The sequence below is a fragment of the Histoplasma capsulatum genome, assembly GCF_000150115.1.
Source record: "Histoplasma capsulatum G186AR genomic scaffold supercont2.12, whole genome shotgun sequence".
In the NCBI taxonomy this organism is placed as follows: Eukaryota; Fungi; Ascomycota; class Eurotiomycetes; order Onygenales; family Ajellomycetaceae; genus Histoplasma; species Histoplasma capsulatum.
In genome coordinates this window covers 573,068-589,428 of record NW_025544812.1, presented here as the reverse complement: position 1 = coordinate 589,428, position 16,361 = coordinate 573,068, and the positions used below count along the sequence as shown (strand labels likewise).

Here is a 16,361-nt window from a genome sequence, read left to right as displayed (position 1 = left end):
TATGAAACATCTGTTTTCCTTTTTAAAAAGTTATTTGTCAGTTGAATTTTTGGCGCACCTCTGCCTCTTTGTGCAATGTTGCTGCTTCTTTTTAGACACACAGCCAATATATCCCACAGCACAGGACAGCGTTGGCTCATTGAATGGAGGGGCATGTCGTTAACCTGCCCTACCATGAATGTTCACCACACACCGCCTCCGTAGACTAACGAAAAAGAAAGGGAGAGAAGGGATACAAGAAGAAAACGATAGTACTAAAGAAATCAGAAAACAAGCAAAAAATAAAGTTAAACATATTAAAACTGAAACAAAATATAACAATATAGTCCGTGGAAAGACGTATAAGTATGACAGACACATAGCAACACGAAAGCTTCAAACCCCTCCCGGTTCACAGTTGAAGGAAACTAATCGCTCGCTGAAATAAGTAAAGAAAACTAGATATAGTTTCGTTGGTCGACGAAAATGGAAAGGAACGTAGGTTGGTTAGGCAAAGGATATCTGCAACGTGGTGACTTTTGATCTAGATAAATAGTGTTATCCGGATAAGAGACTTGGGTGAGGTTTCAAGGCAGCCAAAAGTAAGGGTAAGCAAGTGGAAACGAGGGACGAAGATGATGATAGCATCGATAGCAGAGAAAGAGAGAAAATCCGTGAAAATCCAACGGCCGTCAACCTTGTGCTTCTCCGCAACACCTTTGTCATGAGAAAACATAAACTTACGCGTGAAACAACACCGTATTTTCTAAAAGGAATATTTAAGCCAGGTAAGGTGACGTTGAGGTATGCCTCACGGCGGACTTGGGATGAGAAAAGTAAGGACAGAATTCACTCGAACAAGCAAGCACGTTATAGAGAGGAAGTTCCAGGAGGTAATTGTGGCGGGTACGGGTTTGCGAGAGAACCACTTTACTACATGCCACGCATTGTCTCGTATATATAGTCACCGCTCGTCAAGAGGGAATGTTATTGCGACCACTATCGCTTCCTCTTCTTGTTTTTATCAGCGACGCTGGTAGGAGCCAATGCGGGTGCCAGGGAAGATGCGGCAGGATTGGGATAGCGCTCGTTAGCTCCATGAGGATAGGGCTCATTAATTCCGAGAGCGGAAACGACACCTGCATTGCTGACGGAAGCGTCATTCTTTTTCACTGGAACTCCCATGTGGCGACCATATCGGCCCTTGCGTCCATTGCCCTCGTCCTCGCTGATACAACCTTCAATGCCAATACCTGCATCTTTGCATCGCTGGCAGGGCCGTTGACGATCGCAACCCTTCTTGCTCTTGCGGCAGCGCTGGCAGCGAGGTTTGGTGGACAGGTCTTCTTCATCCACACCAAGCTGATGCTGGAAGTTAACTGCGGAAGATGAAATTTTGCGAGATGAAGTAGGGCTAGCCATAGGAGGGAGGGTGGCTGGAACTGCAAACACCTGGTTGCTGTTGCTATTGTTTGTAGTGACCTTGCTCTTACGGGCAGTTGCAGCAGGGCGGTTCTTGTTAGCCTTGGTTTTGGATGAGGAACTCGACCTGGCAACTGAGGTTTTGGCAGCTGTCGAGTTTGAAGTTTTGACTTTTGGACGCTTCGCCTTGGGTGCATCCTCGTAGGCGGCATCGTTATCGTGTTCGTTTTTGACAAGTACTTGAGCATTTTGAGGTTGATAGTTCCCATCAAGGTCGTCACTGCTTGGGTCGCTGCTGTCGCAGCTAGGAAGAATTTCGTCTAGGTTCTTGTGATGCTTTTTGACAAATCCTGGAGGGAGCAGTGGGCTGGATTCCAACTTTTGTCTTGAGCGTGGTGGAAGATCATCATCATCCTCGCTGGCTTCAGCACCATCCGTGGTGGCACCAGTGGATGAGGCATCAGCAGCGCCACTAAATGCGTCGTCAAGGGTAGAAGCAGACGTGCGCCCGTGAGAGAAATTCGAAACGTCTCCAAGACGAATTAGCTGCATTGCAACGTCTTCGTCGGAGATGCAGCTCGCAATTGTCGGATCTGGAGTGGGCAATATGCCATTGCTGTTGGAACGACGGGCAGAGTTCCCGAAACCACCAACAGATTGTGTGTTTGTCCGATCGCGTAGTCGATGGCCGTGTTGAGCAGGCGTACTATAAATGTTATTCACAGTTGCATTGAAGCCGTACACTGCATCGTGACGTCCATATGCCTGGGGAGATGGAATGTGTTGTTGTCCTACGCAAGGGCGCTGGACCGGTCTCATAAATGGGGAGGGCCCTTCTTGTACGGTGGACCGTCGTTGAGGAGATATCGACGACGTTGACGTGGCGAGAGGCACTTGAGGAGGGACAAACAGAGGCAGTTCCTAAGCAATAGAGAAAATATGGTTAATCGATATGGCTTCTCGAGAAGGATGCTCCCTTGCTGGGGAATGGATTAGATAAATCTTACCGAACTGTCAAACTTTGGACGCTTTCTTCTACCATCCTGTAGTATATTGTCCATGCTAATTTCAGAGCTAGCAAATTGCTCACTTCTAGCCTTTTTTGATCCTGTCATTGATCCATGGTCGTCATCATTGTCGCTACAGGGGCCCATGGAGTCATCGTGGAAACTGCCGTGGGTGCTTGACCCATGACTCTTGATGCCAGAACGACAAGGAACTTTTTGGGCAGAGACACTGCGACGGCTTCGACTAGCTGGAGACCTGCTTCTCTTCCTCGCAACTCTTGAGTGTGGCCGGGAGAGCGACTTTCCATAGTCGAGAGCTTGGGCAGGGTGTTGCGGTTGATGCTGGAATGGCTCTCCAAGGGTAGGTCGTTGATAGCCATCGACAGGACTATAGTAGGCCCCTCGCGTATAATTTTCGGGGTAGTTATTATGGCAAGAGATGACTCTCACATAGACTGTCATGTTGTTTCTCAGATTTTCGTATCTTGCAATGAGTGTGTTGCCATTCTCATCCTCGAAGCTCACACCGCTTGCTGCGCCTTCGTAGATGCCGTAAAAATTTTTGACCGTAGTAACGATCGAGTCAGTAGTATCATGAGGGAATATTTGCACTCGCATGGGGATGCGTGCCCTAACCTTTGAGTTCTCATCTAGGAGAAGCTCGAAGGCAACATGCTTGGGAGATGGGCTGCTTGGGGATGGCTGCTGCGAAACAGGGCCACCACCATGACCATCAATGGTAGCGTGGATGTCGGGAGGAGTGGAATAACCATCATTGGGTGGCATTTGGTTCTGAGGAGGTGCAGATGCCATCATTGTTACGTGGCTTTGGGTGTTATCTGAGTGTCGATGTTGTGGCGTGGTAAAGATCCTAGCAGCATCTGGATGCGACGGCGGGTCCGTGAGGAGACTTCTGAGTTCCATCTATCTCATCACAACCGTCCAAAACTTCCAGACTGGAAGAATTGACCAAGGTTATGAGTGATTTAAAACCTTAATGGGCGAGGTTGTGATGTTGCAACGAAAGGTAGGTTGTAATAGTGGGCAGACCAAGGTGAAGCAGGGTATGTAAAAATGTAGGGAAAATGAGAATATAGGCGAGGATAACGAGAGGTGTCCTGTAAGAACGATGGAACAGAAAGCAGTTAGCATCGTGTATATGAAATCGCACAATGGAGAAGAAAGGGTAAACGTTTTGGTGTTTGTGGATTATGGATGGTATATGGCTAAGGATGAGCAGCCAGCCAGGGCAAGGTGTGCTGGCATTGAGGATTCGGGCAGCAAGACGAGAAGGGAAGGGTTCGGAAGGCAGTGAGGGAGAAATATACCTATGTTAAAGCAAAAATAGATTGAATAGAGTCGCAGAAGTACACTAAGTATGATTCCAAAATAAAGCTGGCGATGATGGAGATTCGCAGTGGTGGATGAAGGCCTTGGTTGGCAGAGGCAGGCAGTCTGATGGCAACAGGACGGCAGCTCAGCGACAGGACCAGTCGAATAGAGCGGCAAGCCGGGTACAAGGGAAGAGGGAGGTACTTACATCAGGTGTGAGATAGGATAGGAACCCGTCAGACGGGGCGGATGCAAGCAATCTACGGGGAATGTCGAGGGTTGGTGGTTGACGATGGAAGGATGGAAGAGAGGAGAGGATAGAGGTTGTTGAGTGAGGTGAGGTTTGAAGTGGGTGCAGAGAGCGAACTTGCGCACCGGAGAGGTTTCACACCAAGTCGACCCGGTCAACCACGCCCATCCATTAAATACAACATGTGCGGCAGGGGCATGACCAGCAAGCAAGCCCATTTTCCGTTCTTATTCCCTACGATTTTACTTTGTTGTTCGTTATTTTCAGGTTATACGGGTTTGGATGTGTTGCTTCTATCATCGCAGCTGTTTCATTGTATCCTCCCGCTCTGGCATCATATACCGCAGCGTCGCATTAAATCCAGCAGTATTCCTACTCGCGATTCCATCCTGACGGATGTCAGTTTGCAAGAATGCGACGGCTGTGTAGGTTTCGTCAACTAATGTACCCGCCCAGATGAATGCGACAGTTCGTATCTCTGTGCGCGCTTCTCCTCCGCCTCCTCCTCTTTTGCTACGAGCACCTCCCACTTGAATATACAGCGAATTCTAGTTTTAACAAATGAAATAGTCAGGTCGCCAGAGAAGGCTTCAAAATACGATACAAACTATGGGTTCGCTTTTAATTCATTATTCATTTTCAAAATGCAAATTCGCACGAAGGTTTATATATATATAGCCTCCGAGTTAGTTTCCGAAAGAGGCGACAGTAAAATGGGTGAACAAGCAAAGTTCCTTGGGAAAACCGATTGGTAAACTAAACCAAAGGGCAGGGCTGCGAAAGAGTGAAACTGGAAGTGTCCCCTCCTTCAGAATCATGCTTATTGTCATTATTATTGTTGTTTAGTTTGTCCAAGAATCCTGCGGAGGGAAAGGTCGTCGTGCATGCGGAGACGAGACGGGTAAGGATTTGGTTCTGGTGGTGGGAACGAGGAGAAGCGTTGACTGGATGTCCGGTCTCCTTCGTTTGGCGGGAGCCACGTCGAAGCAGTCAAATGTACAGTAGGTTAGATGAACTGCGTATGGACCAGACACTAGTTAGCACGCCATGTTCGTGCGCATCTACGCGGTAGTTACCCTTCTTCTGGGACGATGCTGGACTTGGGGGACCGTGTGCCCTTCCTACGAATTGCAGTTCCATCCATTCGAAACCCTTTTTCTTTTGGCTTCTTCGTGAGTCTGTGGGATGGATGAAAGGATGGATGAAAGGAAGGAATAGGATGATATTATAATATTTCTCTGGGCCGGGGAAAGCCTGATTGATACGTTCTATTCTTATTTGTCCACCAATGTCGCCACCACTCTCGACTTGACCCTTATTGACAGGCCATCACGCCCGACAGAGGAGCGATATTTGAGGAAGGTAGAACATTTCTCTTGCACCACCTCGTCTGAAGAGACAGACACTTCCTTTTGGTCTGGCCCCCCAGCAGCAATCGCCGCCATGGCCCACTGACTATTTCATCAGCTCAGGCCAGCCCGAAAGCCAGCAGCAAGACATGAACGGGGTCTGGCCAATCATGCGAAGCGGATATCCGGGGGTTGTGGCACTGTGAGGTTCTCAACAATTTTGTATTTGCTGTGCTCCGCTCAAAAGTCAAGGAGAAGAATGTAAGAAATACGGTGTGCCGGTGATAAAGAGTCAACTAAACGCCCACCCTGCCAAATTATGTGTGATGTCCAGCGCAAGCGCTGTCTAGAAAAGTATGAAAGGTAATCTGGCGCATTCATACCTTGGGTTTGCAGGTAGTTTGGAGCCAATTATTTTGATGTCGCTGATTTAACAGCAAGGCAGAATTTCGCAATAATTATGGCATACATTTTTGTTTGGCCCGAGGGAAGTAAAGAGACCGTTTTTATTTTTTGCGTATCATAATGGCTTGTCGGGCCGATGAACAGGCAAGCTGGCAGAGGATGGAACTGATGAACAGACAGAACCCCCAGACCCTTTCTGGAGCCAAAAGGTAACTAAGTAGTCAAGAGACCCTGACTTTTAACCTGACAGTGCTGCGCACGCGCATCTTTGAGAGCACGAAGAACCCATCACACACAGCTGGCGTGATCAGCAGGGTGAAACCACATAGACTATCCAGGTTAGAATACAGCCCGCTTCCCCCAAATCAGATGCCAATCGCCATGTGCAAGGATTGAGTGGCCCTCCTATTAATATTCCCCAGCCAGCTCAACAATCAGCAAATAATGATATCCAACGAACCAGACGCTGGCAATGCTCATGAGGTGTATGCCTAGCCGTCAACCCATCGTCCCTCCTCGTTCCCCGCATCATCAGTCGGTGACATTTATCCCCTACCGACGGTTATTGTATTATTGTAGATGTCACTAAGATGGGGTGGGAGGAAGCGTGTTTGGTGCTTGATGTTTTTCTGTTTTTCCCATTGTTATTGCCCGCTCTGTCGCATATTTTACGCTCTAGGAGGCTGTCGCTACTAGTACTGATTGATTGATGGCGGCGTGGGCGTTCTAGAATAGGAAAAACACCTTCAGATGACAACCTTGGAAGCGATAAATTTTATTTTTGTTTCGTTGTGGTCTCTCTCTTTCTTATTTCTATTTTCCTTCTCTTCCCTTTTCTCCCGAAGACAAGTGCGCGGATTGGCTGGGTACACTACAGTTACATTTTGTGGGGTTTATTTATTTTGCGACTTGTCACGGACTCTAACAAATGAACTATTATTGGGGCTGAAACGGATTATTCGTCGAGGAGGCGACTATTTCTTGGTGGTGATTTGACTGGATTTGACTTGGCAGTAGTGATGATGCGTATCATTTGGTGGCCTGGTGTGGGCGGACGGCTATGCTAGCGAATTAAGGCATCAAAAACCCGATTCAAACACCCATTTTCTTCGACATAATTCATCATCGAAATAGCTTGTCTCATCTTCGATGGCATTTTGTGCAGCGTTCGGAGCACTGTAGCTTCCAAGGTTGCGACCTACCCAGTCGCTGGTGGATGTTCGAGAACCCTTTTGCCCCCACCAATGGCTTTTTGGTTGAATTGGTTCCGAAGAAGTAACGCTGGCCAGGTGGCCCGTGAGGGAGAGGTTAAAATACCCGATTAAAAATCTTGGCTATTTGGGATCATTTGACGGATAAAGCTGGAAGGTTTATTTATGGGGCTTGCGCTGGATCCCGAGGATGCAATTATTGATGAACGTGCCGCTCGAACAGGATTGGATGGTGCTTCGGCACCGAACTGATCTGCGGAAAAATGGTTGAGGGATCCTGCTGAGGGGTCAGCATTCTTTCATTATCATATTGCTTTCCACGCCTTCCAACGGTATTTGCCATAGCATGGGAGGAAAACGAAAGGATCATATGTGGATTGAGTGCTGAATTCCGTTCTCGCACCTTTTCCTGCTTGGTGACAGTTTGCGACATGGCGCTCACGTGGTTTGGCGTTTCGGCGTGTCCTCCAACACGCGAGGGATGCAAACTTCACAAATATTGGAATTACGCCGCCAAAATTGATCGCGCAAATGAGTGCGTTTTCAATTGAGGTCGCATGAATATTCTCAATGTAAAAAGTTTGTTTATAATTAAAAATATTGGGAAACTAGGTCCATATATTCAGGGAAACATTTTTCCATAAGCGCCGGAAGACGTGTTCTGCATCGGTCGTCCATGACGTAATCAGCCTCGCTTGGCTTGTCAGCCAAACTACCCGCCGCTAGCCCGCAACAGGACTAGTTTTGTTTATCGCTCCTGGCATCAACAAATCTAAACATCCAAGCAACGACAACAACTGCTGCAGCAACAGGATTCCCCTCTTTCCTCCAGCACCGGCCGTCCGTTTACCATCAACCACCTTTCCTCTCACTTCCTCATGGCAGAACTTCATTGACTCACCTTTCCTTGGACGTGCCGGTCCGGATACGCACCAATTGGTCCTGTGTTTGAGACCTCTAACGAAAGGATTCCTGGAGAGCCCTAGAATCAACCCTCGAGATCTCCGGATATCTTAGGTGAACGTCAACATTGTTTTCTATTAAGGAATACTTTTTCTTTCTTGCTAGTATCGACGTCAGTATCAATATGGATGCAAAGGTCAGTATTCGATCCTCCTCTCTTCTAAAGTTTACTCCTATTTACCCCTTTTGCCTTTAACCCGTGGCTATCCGGCCGAATCGCGTTGATATCTCGATTCCACCCACATTATCTGGGCCCAATGTTTGCCCAAATGAATATCTTTACTAACTATGATATTTGTATTCAGCCTCAGCGACCTTTTCGTCCCCTTCGTGTTCCTGGAGATGAGAACTTGCTACCCCCTATCAACCCTGCCGGGAAGACACTCCACCATCGCAATAAATCGACGCCGGCATTGTCAACACTGGCTGGGCCTGGGAGGGCGAAGAACGCCCTTAAGCGTACAGCTTTTGGGGATCTTAGCAACACGGCATGTGCTACGCGACCACTCAGGGATGATGCGTCCGTAGCTCCAAAAGGATTATCAGTAGTCACTGAAAAGCCAACATCCCTGTGTCGACCTGCTCAGCGGCCCCTATCAGTTGCTAGTGCTAAACCTGCCCTACCCAACGTGATCAATGCCAATGCACTAGAGAAGCTGCCTGCTAACCCTCGAAGAGCCACCACCACCACCACCAAACGCAATACCGTTTTCAAAGATACTACACTGTCCTCTGTGGTAGAATCTGAACCTATTAGTTCTCAGAGCAACCAGCCCCTTGCTCCTCCGGTGAATAACAAGGGCCCTGTTGAGCATGTGGCAGAGCGGTCAGCGACCGGAGGGGGAGTAGCAAGGCAGTTGTGAATGCTAAGCCAGTTAATGTAGCTCAAGGGAACGATCGGATGAAAAAGGGCTTGCAACATTCGTCTGTGTCGATCAGCTCAGATGAGCCTGCGGCCTTGAGGTTAGATGGAGTATATATCGAAAAGACCGGAGAGATCAAGCTTTATTCGCCTCATGAAACAGCGGACAGGATGCATGAAAAGCCCGTGGCTAGTTCCAAAGCAAAACTAGATATCACTAGTAACGCCGAAGTTGTATCTACGAAGGCTGTTGCTGATCACGTTGGTATCCCTTCTGAAAACTCAGGCCCTACTCGTGTTAAGCACGACCGTGTACATTTGCCTTCGGAACCGGAAGAATATTGGGACGAGGATGATGATGATAACTACGAGGAGGAAGAATACGTTACCGCTCGCTCACATCGATCCCGTGATAATACCACTGGAGGTGCCACGGTTCTTCTGATGCCAAAGGTTACACAGAAGGTACAGCGAGAGTTGGGAATTGCGAAACAAATTGTTGAAGCAACGCGCACCCCGGAGGATATTGAGGATGAAGCTTGGGATACTAGCATGGTTGCGGAGTATAGTGATGAGATATTCCAGTATATGAGGGAGCTTGAGGTAAAATATTTTCTCACTCGCTCACGAACGGCGCTCATCGCAACTAACAATATCACAGATGAGACTCTTGCCCAATGCCCATTATATGGATAATCAAGCAGAGATTCAATGGTCGATGCGATCTGTTCTTATGGACTGGCTTGTCCAGGTCCATCATCGATTCTCTTTGCTCCCAGAAACCCTTTTCCTATGCGTCAACTACATTGACCGATTTTTGTCATGCAAAATTGTTTCTCTTGGCAAGTTACAGCTTGTTGGGGCTACTGCAATTTTCATTGCAGCTAAGTACGAGGAAATCAACTGCCCATCTCTCCAAGAGATTATCTACATGGTAGACAACGGATATACCGCCGATGAAATTTTGAAGGCAGAGCGTTTTATGCTAAGCATGCTTCAATTCGAGCTCGGTTGGCCGGGTCCCATGAGTTTCCTCCGACGGATTAGTAAGGCCGACGACTACGACTTGGAGACGCGGACTCTTGCCAAGTATTTCCTAGAGATTACCATCATGGATGAGCGCTTTGTAGCTGAAGCTCCAATGTGGTGGAATTCTGCTGGTGCTCATTGCCTCGCGAGATTGATGCTGAGGAAGGGAACTTGGGTAAGTCACCTTTAAAATAAACTTTAAATTCGCTCTGTATCTAACTAGCTTCCAGACGCCTGCGCATGTATATTATTCAAATTATACATACTCCCAGTTGTATCCTCTCGTTTCGCTCATTCTTGAGTGCTGCGAGAACCCGGAGAAGCATCACTCAGCTGTCTACGAAAAGTATTCGGACAGACGATTCAAGCGGGCATCTACTTTCGTCAAGGCCGAGATGATGAAGAAATTCAAGCTCCCAGAAGCAACCCGCGAGGGCTCCGCTGCTCATCTAATAAACCTCTTCGAGGACCCGTCCATCTGGCGCCGTCAGTAATCCACTTGGATTTGCTTTGACAACCACTCCTTTGTGTTTACCATTGCGTATTGTTTCTTTATACCTTGTTCGGATTTCCCCACTGTTGCAGGTTACCCACAGCAGAATGTCTCCTCGGTTTTACTTCGACAAAACACTCGTTTATAAATTTAACGATTAGATACCCACTTCTTTCCTTGATTCGCCATCGTTTTCTAACTTCTCATTCGCCGAACTGCATCACGCATCTTTTATAATTTGCCGCATTCTCCCGTTTCACCGATTGCAAGCGCGTATCTCTTGTATATCCTACGCTCCTTTATCTTTAGCTATTCCAGCGACCCACGACATCTCCTATGTTACTTTTAATTATATCCCGACCGGCGCATCGTGGCGTATACAGGCCGCCCATCCGGGTTGATTGTATTTTTTTTAAAAAAATCAACCATGTGCCAAGGCGTTTAATTTTTAATTCTCATAGTGGCGTTGTATAGATTTTATTTTCTGTGGGTATTCCAAAGCAAGGATGCGGCCGTTCGTATTTTTGTTCTTGTTCCGCCTACGACAATTTTCGGACGAACCATTTTTATCCATCATTTCTCCCTTAATATCTTCGATACCTTGTCACTGGTCTTACCCCTTGACTTTCCGACTCGCCAGAATAAGCATTCGCATCCGCATTTTTTGTTTTCTTATTCCTTTTTTGGGCACATTGGCACGACACACCGGTTTTATACATTCGTTCGTTTGAGTTTCCCATGCCCAAGTGTGCTAGATCATCGGCCCTGTTTCTCCATTTCGACTCTTCTTTATTTCTCAATTGCCTGTTTTCATCGAAGGTCATATGCGGAGATGGTACACCCCGTTGTTGCCGTTTTTTTAGACCTTTAAACATGTGCTCTTTACTTCCTCTAGGCGCCTACATGGCATGGGAGGATCTTTATTTGGGCCGTCTTCTATCCTATCTCTCTCTCTCGCCTTTTCTTTTCTCTTCTTCAGTATCTAATGGGATGGTCTGGGGCTAGGAGGGGGAAATGGGTGATTCATGTTCTTGTTTGGTTTTTGGGGCTCTTTTTTTTGCTCGGGTGGGATGGCCAGGCACGCGAATGGAGTTGTCGGATTCTGCTCTTTTCCAAGTTTACCGGTCTGCCTTTTCCTTTTATTTAGCTTGCTCAGTTTCTTTTTATCTCTTATGGTTTAGCTTTATTGTGCTTCATTCTATTATTTTGTGAGTGGTTATTTCCTCGTTTTGATGGATTATAAGCTTAGTTTTATCCCCTTTTCTGCCCAGTTGTTTCAAGTGAATTTTTTTTCTTTTCTGTTGCCCTTTTCCTTCTGCTCCTGTTATGCTGTTAAAAAGACGCAGGTGGGATGGGGAGAGCCTGATAGAAATTTTTACGCTACATTTGGTAGTCTGTAATTATCAGCTTGGTCTATGTTTATGGTTCTAGTTTCTATTTCCCCTTTCCATTTCGAAAGGACGATCATGGCTAGGGTCCCCAACTGTGCTTTTTAGTCTATGTCATATATACGGGTGGTCTCTTTAAACCACTTACGTAGTTAGTCCCTGCAAGGTGGACATCCGGAGTCGATGTGTCGAAGAAAGCGCGAACCAAAAGGGAAGTTGTCAGGTATCCAACGACGTTTCCAAACGGAACCAAGCGCCCAGTAAACCGGTCATTGATCATGGTATAAGACCCCGTCTATTCACCAATTTACTTATTGGTCCTGTCCATTAAAAACAACCAGATGCCTGACAACATCGATCACCTTTTCTCCAAACATGTCCTCAAGGCCTGGATTATCCATCTTTTGCGCTAGAGCTTCATCAAGTAACATGCGTAGGCGTGAGGCCAACACACCGATCCGCGCCCATCCGCGCAAACGCTGCCAGCCGTCTACAAGCACGCCCCTGCCCAGAGTATCCAAGGTTATGGGCCCCGAAAACAGAAGGAGGCTGTATGCATTGAACGCTGGTGTTTTAACATTACCGTTAGCTTTTGCGGCCAATAATGGTACCCTAGTGCGAATGTTCATGGAAAAAAAGAGAAGCACATCGTTGACTCACGGGTTAAATCGCGGATGAACACCTTGCTAGTTGCTATTTTCGCGAAGTAGCTCACATACGTGGCCGAGAAGGAAAAACTCTGTGCGTCGAAGAGACTGGAGCTAGGATGCACGAACACCCGGCCGTTTTCCTGGTTGAAGTATTTGATCGTGCGGGCGTCAGGGTCCAGCTCTATGGTCCCGGACATCGACGCGGCGAATTTCTTGTCTGGGAAGCTGATCCTGGCGATTTGGGGATTGAAAGCGCCAGCTATCAGGGCGCGAAGGAGTTGTGTGTTGGAGTTTTGGCTATTCCAGCGGTTTGGCGTCGCGCCGTTAGCAGTGTCGTTTGTGTGTCTATAACTTACAGGGATTATGCCAATATCTTTGAGCGAGGATAGTAGTTGGGATCTATTCGAAGAGATTTCGCGAAGCGTTTTGGGGACGAGAAAATTGTGGTTGCACCATGATTGCGTTTCCCAGGGACTTTGCTGTTTGACTCTTTCGGACCACTGCTGGTACGCTGCGAGGTCAATCAGTAAGTCTCCATCTCCTGTTGAAAATGATGCCCGAGCTTGCTTTGCCTCCTCCCTTTTGTCTCGAGGTGACACAAAAGGGCTTTTTACTGTAAGAATTGCTGCAATTGTTAGGCAAGACTCGAGACACCCGAATATGGCGCCGTATACCATTAGTTTCGCTAGACGAAGATCGGTCGGAATAATCGAAATATACCGGCCCAGAGCTGTTAGCTGCTGATTATCAAGTGCACCAATGCGGTGGAGAAGTTCTAGCGCGCCTTCTATCGCTACATTCTCAGGAGGTGTAAGGGTGTTTGCAAGGAAGGCTGCCACATCTTGGATTCCGCTCATGGCTTTGACTGAAAGACACAATTGCTCCAGAGGCACACGCCGGATCTCTGGTTCTGGCCTAGGGGCCATATTGGCCTCTGCCTTCCGTGTATACATCTTGTAGCAAGTTCCACTACTAACTCGCCCTGCTCTTCCTCGACGTTGCTTACAAGCAGCCTGCGATGCCCAGACCTCTTCCAAATGGACAATATTGTCAGTAGCGTCATAACGCGTTTCCTTGACCCGGCCCGTGTCGATGACAGCAACTACATCTTCGATTGTGATGGACGTTTCTGCGACATTAGTGGCGGCGATTACTTTTCTCTTCCCAAGTGGAGCAGGCAAGAAGACTTGTCGCTGCTCACTTGGTAAAAGTGATGCATGTAACGGCAATAGGTGGACAAATGGAAGATAGTTGAGAGCAGCTAAGCATCGGTCTATCTCCATGGTGCCCGGTAGAAAGATCAGGATGCCGCCTGGTTTGTCCTTGAGTTGCGAATCAATATAACGGACTGTGGATGCGATCAAATTGTAGTTAATACCCATTCCTAGTTTTTGAAGTGTGGAGCCGATAGAAGTGTCCGCTGAGTCGTCGTCATTGGAACCGGTATATTCATCCAATGCAAATGATGCATTTCCAGGATTGAACCCCGTCCGCCTCACGACATCATCGAGATAGAGATCTTCAACGGGGAATGTTCTCCCAGAAATGTTGACCCGCCCGACTTTAGCGTCGCCTCCAAAGTACTGCGTAAATATGTCTGCATCCAACGTAGCACTCATTAAAATGAGTTTTAGGTCTTTGCGATGCCGGAGGACGTCCCTCAACAGTGCCAAAAGGAAATCCGTATCAAGGCTCCGTTCATGAACTTCATCAACCACGACATGGCTAATATCCGCAAAAGAACTGACAACATCCTGGCCACTAGTTTGCATGCGGCGTAACAGCACACCAGTGGTCATGAACGTAATTTTCGTGGTTCCATATTTCACTTTCGAGTCACCCCTTACAATATAGCCCACTTCGTCACCAACAGAAGAACAGCGCTCATCGCTGACACGATCAGCAAGCCCCAGGGCAGAAATCCGTCTGGGCTGCGTACAGACGATGTTCACAGCTGAACCTAAATCTCGTTTTATCATGTCGTCAAGAATGAACTGAACGGACTGAGTGCTTTTTCCACTTCCCGTCTCACCTGATATGATAGTGACTTGATGAGAATGGACAGCTTGGTTAATTGCTTTCTGCATATCCCACGCTGGAAGTGACCGCCTCGCCCTGAGCATTTTCTGTTGAGCAGGGAGAGTTTGTTTTGACTCCCATTTTTTTCGAATCTCACGGCTTTGTGGTGTGCCGGCGATTAGACTCTGAGGCTTTGGTGATTTTCGAGTAGATTTAGCGCAATTTTGGATGGTCGATTTGTCCCTCGCATGAGATAGAGACTCAACAGAAAAGGTCCGAAGCTTTCCTGGATTTTCCAAAATTCGAGGCAGATTTTCTTCAAGCCATTCTACCACATTAAATATCATCGGCTCCCCGAGCAAGTCCTTGTTAGCATGTTGTATAGCTTGCCGGATAGCGCTAAAGCGTACGTATGCTGGAATTTCCTTTGATACAATGGTCAGGACCGGTGCGCAGTTGGGATATGGAACGGTTGACTGCTTTTGGAAATAAAACGTCGTTCTGCATGGCAGATTCTGGTTTTCCGATATTACTTCACATGCAATCGGTGATAATCGTATATATCTCTCGCCATATATCGCTTCCAAGGTAAATTGCTCTTCCTCCCAAGCTCCAGTTTCCTCTGTAGGAGAGTCGGACTCCAATACATTGCTGCCATGGAGGAGCATATTTTGTAGCTGCTCGGCTGCTATGTGCTCATTACCACCCATCTTGTCAAGCACCTCAGCGCAGAAATCTGTTGAAAAACCAGACATCGAAAGTCGTTTGACCTTGGATTCCCTGGATAGATCTCCACTAGCTAAACTAATTCCGGCGGTATACCCTTCAGGAAGACTCCACGCAGGGAGATCATCCTCTGGAATATGTATCAACAGCCACTCCAAAACCTCTTCACGGTCCTTGCATTCAGATACGGCTTCTTCAACGTGACTCCTTCTGAAGCCTAGACCACTCAACTCTTCGACAATTTGCCTCTTTTGGGGCTCCAATATTCGGACCTTGTACGGATTCCAAATAGCCTTCTGTCTTACCAGCTCTTCAATCGTACGTCGTACTTTACTCCCCATCTCCACCTTAGGAGCCTGAGACCAACGTTTCCCACCGTTATCCCCTGTGTTCCCCGCGTTCATATTCAGCCCTGGCTGCTGGAACTTTGGATCCAGAGCTTTAACTCTCCCCTTCTCCCGCTCAGCCCTCTTCTTAGCAAGCTCTGCCGCCGCGTGTTCCCGCTCCTGCATAGCGCTAAAAGGGTCCGCTTCATACAGCCAACTTTTCCCTTCTTTCACATCAGCATTCTTAAGCTGCGTAAATTCATCTTTCCACAGATTACGGTAGGTAGGAGGCATCATCATGTGCAAGTTACGCATGCTGCATACACGAAAGAGGGCATATGCTGCAGCAAAATGGCGAGCTTCCATTGCGGTGGGGCAGGCAGCCAGATGCTGATGAGCGGGAGGGAGGCGCACGGGAGGTAGAGTTATGGTCTCCTTCGTTTTAGGATTGGATTTTTTGAGAATCACGCTTGAGACGAAGCCTTCTTTGGCTTTTGTCTGGAATATATCGGTCAGCGTGAGAAAGCTCCCTTAGCGCTAATACATGGGGTTCTTTACCATTGTGTATTCTGGCTTCTCCCATTTTTGTTTCTGACAGTGCTCTGAGAGCATATTCACAGGCAGCTTTCCAGTCCATGAGGCACCCCCTATCACCACCCGCGCTGTTGGCTTCTTCTGCTCTTCGGACGGCTCGTCTTTTCCATCTTTATGGCCGGTTCTATTTCTGTCCGCAGCCTTAGATTTCCCTTTGGGCTCACCTGCAGCCACGAAATCGCTAATAGAGATTTCTGCTGGAGGAGGTTTGGGCTTGTTTTTAGATCCAGCACGAGCGGCGGGCCCCTTCTTCGGGCCCATAGTAGATCACGAAAGATCACCGATAAGTGCCCATTCGTTGTTAGTCAATGGCGTCGTTTAATATTTCATCGAAGTCTCAACTGGAGGTGCGCTAG

At 47.6% G+C, this 16,361-nt stretch overlaps 5 protein-coding genes across 5 annotated transcripts; 2 read left to right on the top strand and 3 right to left on the bottom strand.

The window, feature by feature from the left end:
• Positions 1 to 273: 273 nt before the first annotated feature.
• Positions 274 to 3,332, bottom strand: HCBG_07525 (uncharacterized protein; the record flags this gene model as incomplete). Its single annotated transcript, XM_045434574.1, has 2 exons — positions 274 to 2,322; positions 2,409 to 3,332. 2 exons carry the CDS (start codon positions 3,330 to 3,332, stop codon positions 979 to 981), a joined length of 2,268 nt encoding a protein of 755 aa, XP_045284781.1.
• A 308-nt stretch (positions 3,333 to 3,640) lies between these two features.
• HCBG_07524 (uncharacterized protein) lies at positions 3,641 to 4,995 on the top strand (the record flags this gene model as incomplete). Its single annotated transcript, XM_045434573.1, has 6 exons — positions 3,641 to 3,719; positions 3,804 to 3,940; positions 3,970 to 4,018; positions 4,394 to 4,415; positions 4,561 to 4,603; positions 4,837 to 4,995. The coding sequence occupies 6 exons, from the start codon at positions 3,641 to 3,643 to the stop codon at positions 4,993 to 4,995; spliced, it is 489 nt and encodes a 162-aa protein (XP_045284780.1).
• Positions 4,996 to 6,823: 1,828 nt separating this feature from the next.
• On the bottom strand, positions 6,824 to 7,388 carry HCBG_07523 (uncharacterized protein; the record flags this gene model as incomplete). Its single annotated transcript, XM_045434572.1, has 2 exons — positions 6,824 to 7,078; positions 7,164 to 7,388. The coding sequence occupies 2 exons, from the start codon at positions 7,386 to 7,388 to the stop codon at positions 6,824 to 6,826; spliced, it is 480 nt and encodes a 159-aa protein (XP_045284779.1).
• Positions 7,389 to 8,042: 654 nt separating this feature from the next.
• HCBG_07522 (G2/mitotic-specific cyclin cdc13) lies at positions 8,043 to 11,520 on the top strand (the record flags this gene model as incomplete). Its single annotated transcript, XM_045434571.1, has 5 exons — positions 8,043 to 8,054; positions 8,224 to 8,438; positions 8,741 to 9,383; positions 9,442 to 9,984; positions 10,040 to 11,520. The coding sequence occupies 5 exons, from the start codon at positions 8,043 to 8,045 to the stop codon at positions 10,301 to 10,303; spliced, it is 1,677 nt and encodes a 558-aa protein (XP_045284778.1).
• A 481-nt stretch (positions 11,521 to 12,001) lies between these two features.
• HCBG_07521 (ATP-dependent RNA helicase DHX8) lies at positions 12,002 to 16,303 on the bottom strand (the record flags this gene model as incomplete). The annotated part of the gene is made up of 3 exons (XM_045434570.1): positions 12,002 to 12,239; positions 12,410 to 15,909; positions 15,970 to 16,303. The coding sequence occupies 3 exons, from the start codon at positions 16,264 to 16,266 to the stop codon at positions 12,002 to 12,004; spliced, it is 4,035 nt and encodes a 1,344-aa protein (XP_045284777.1).
• Between the last annotated feature and the right edge of the window lie 58 nt (positions 16,304 to 16,361).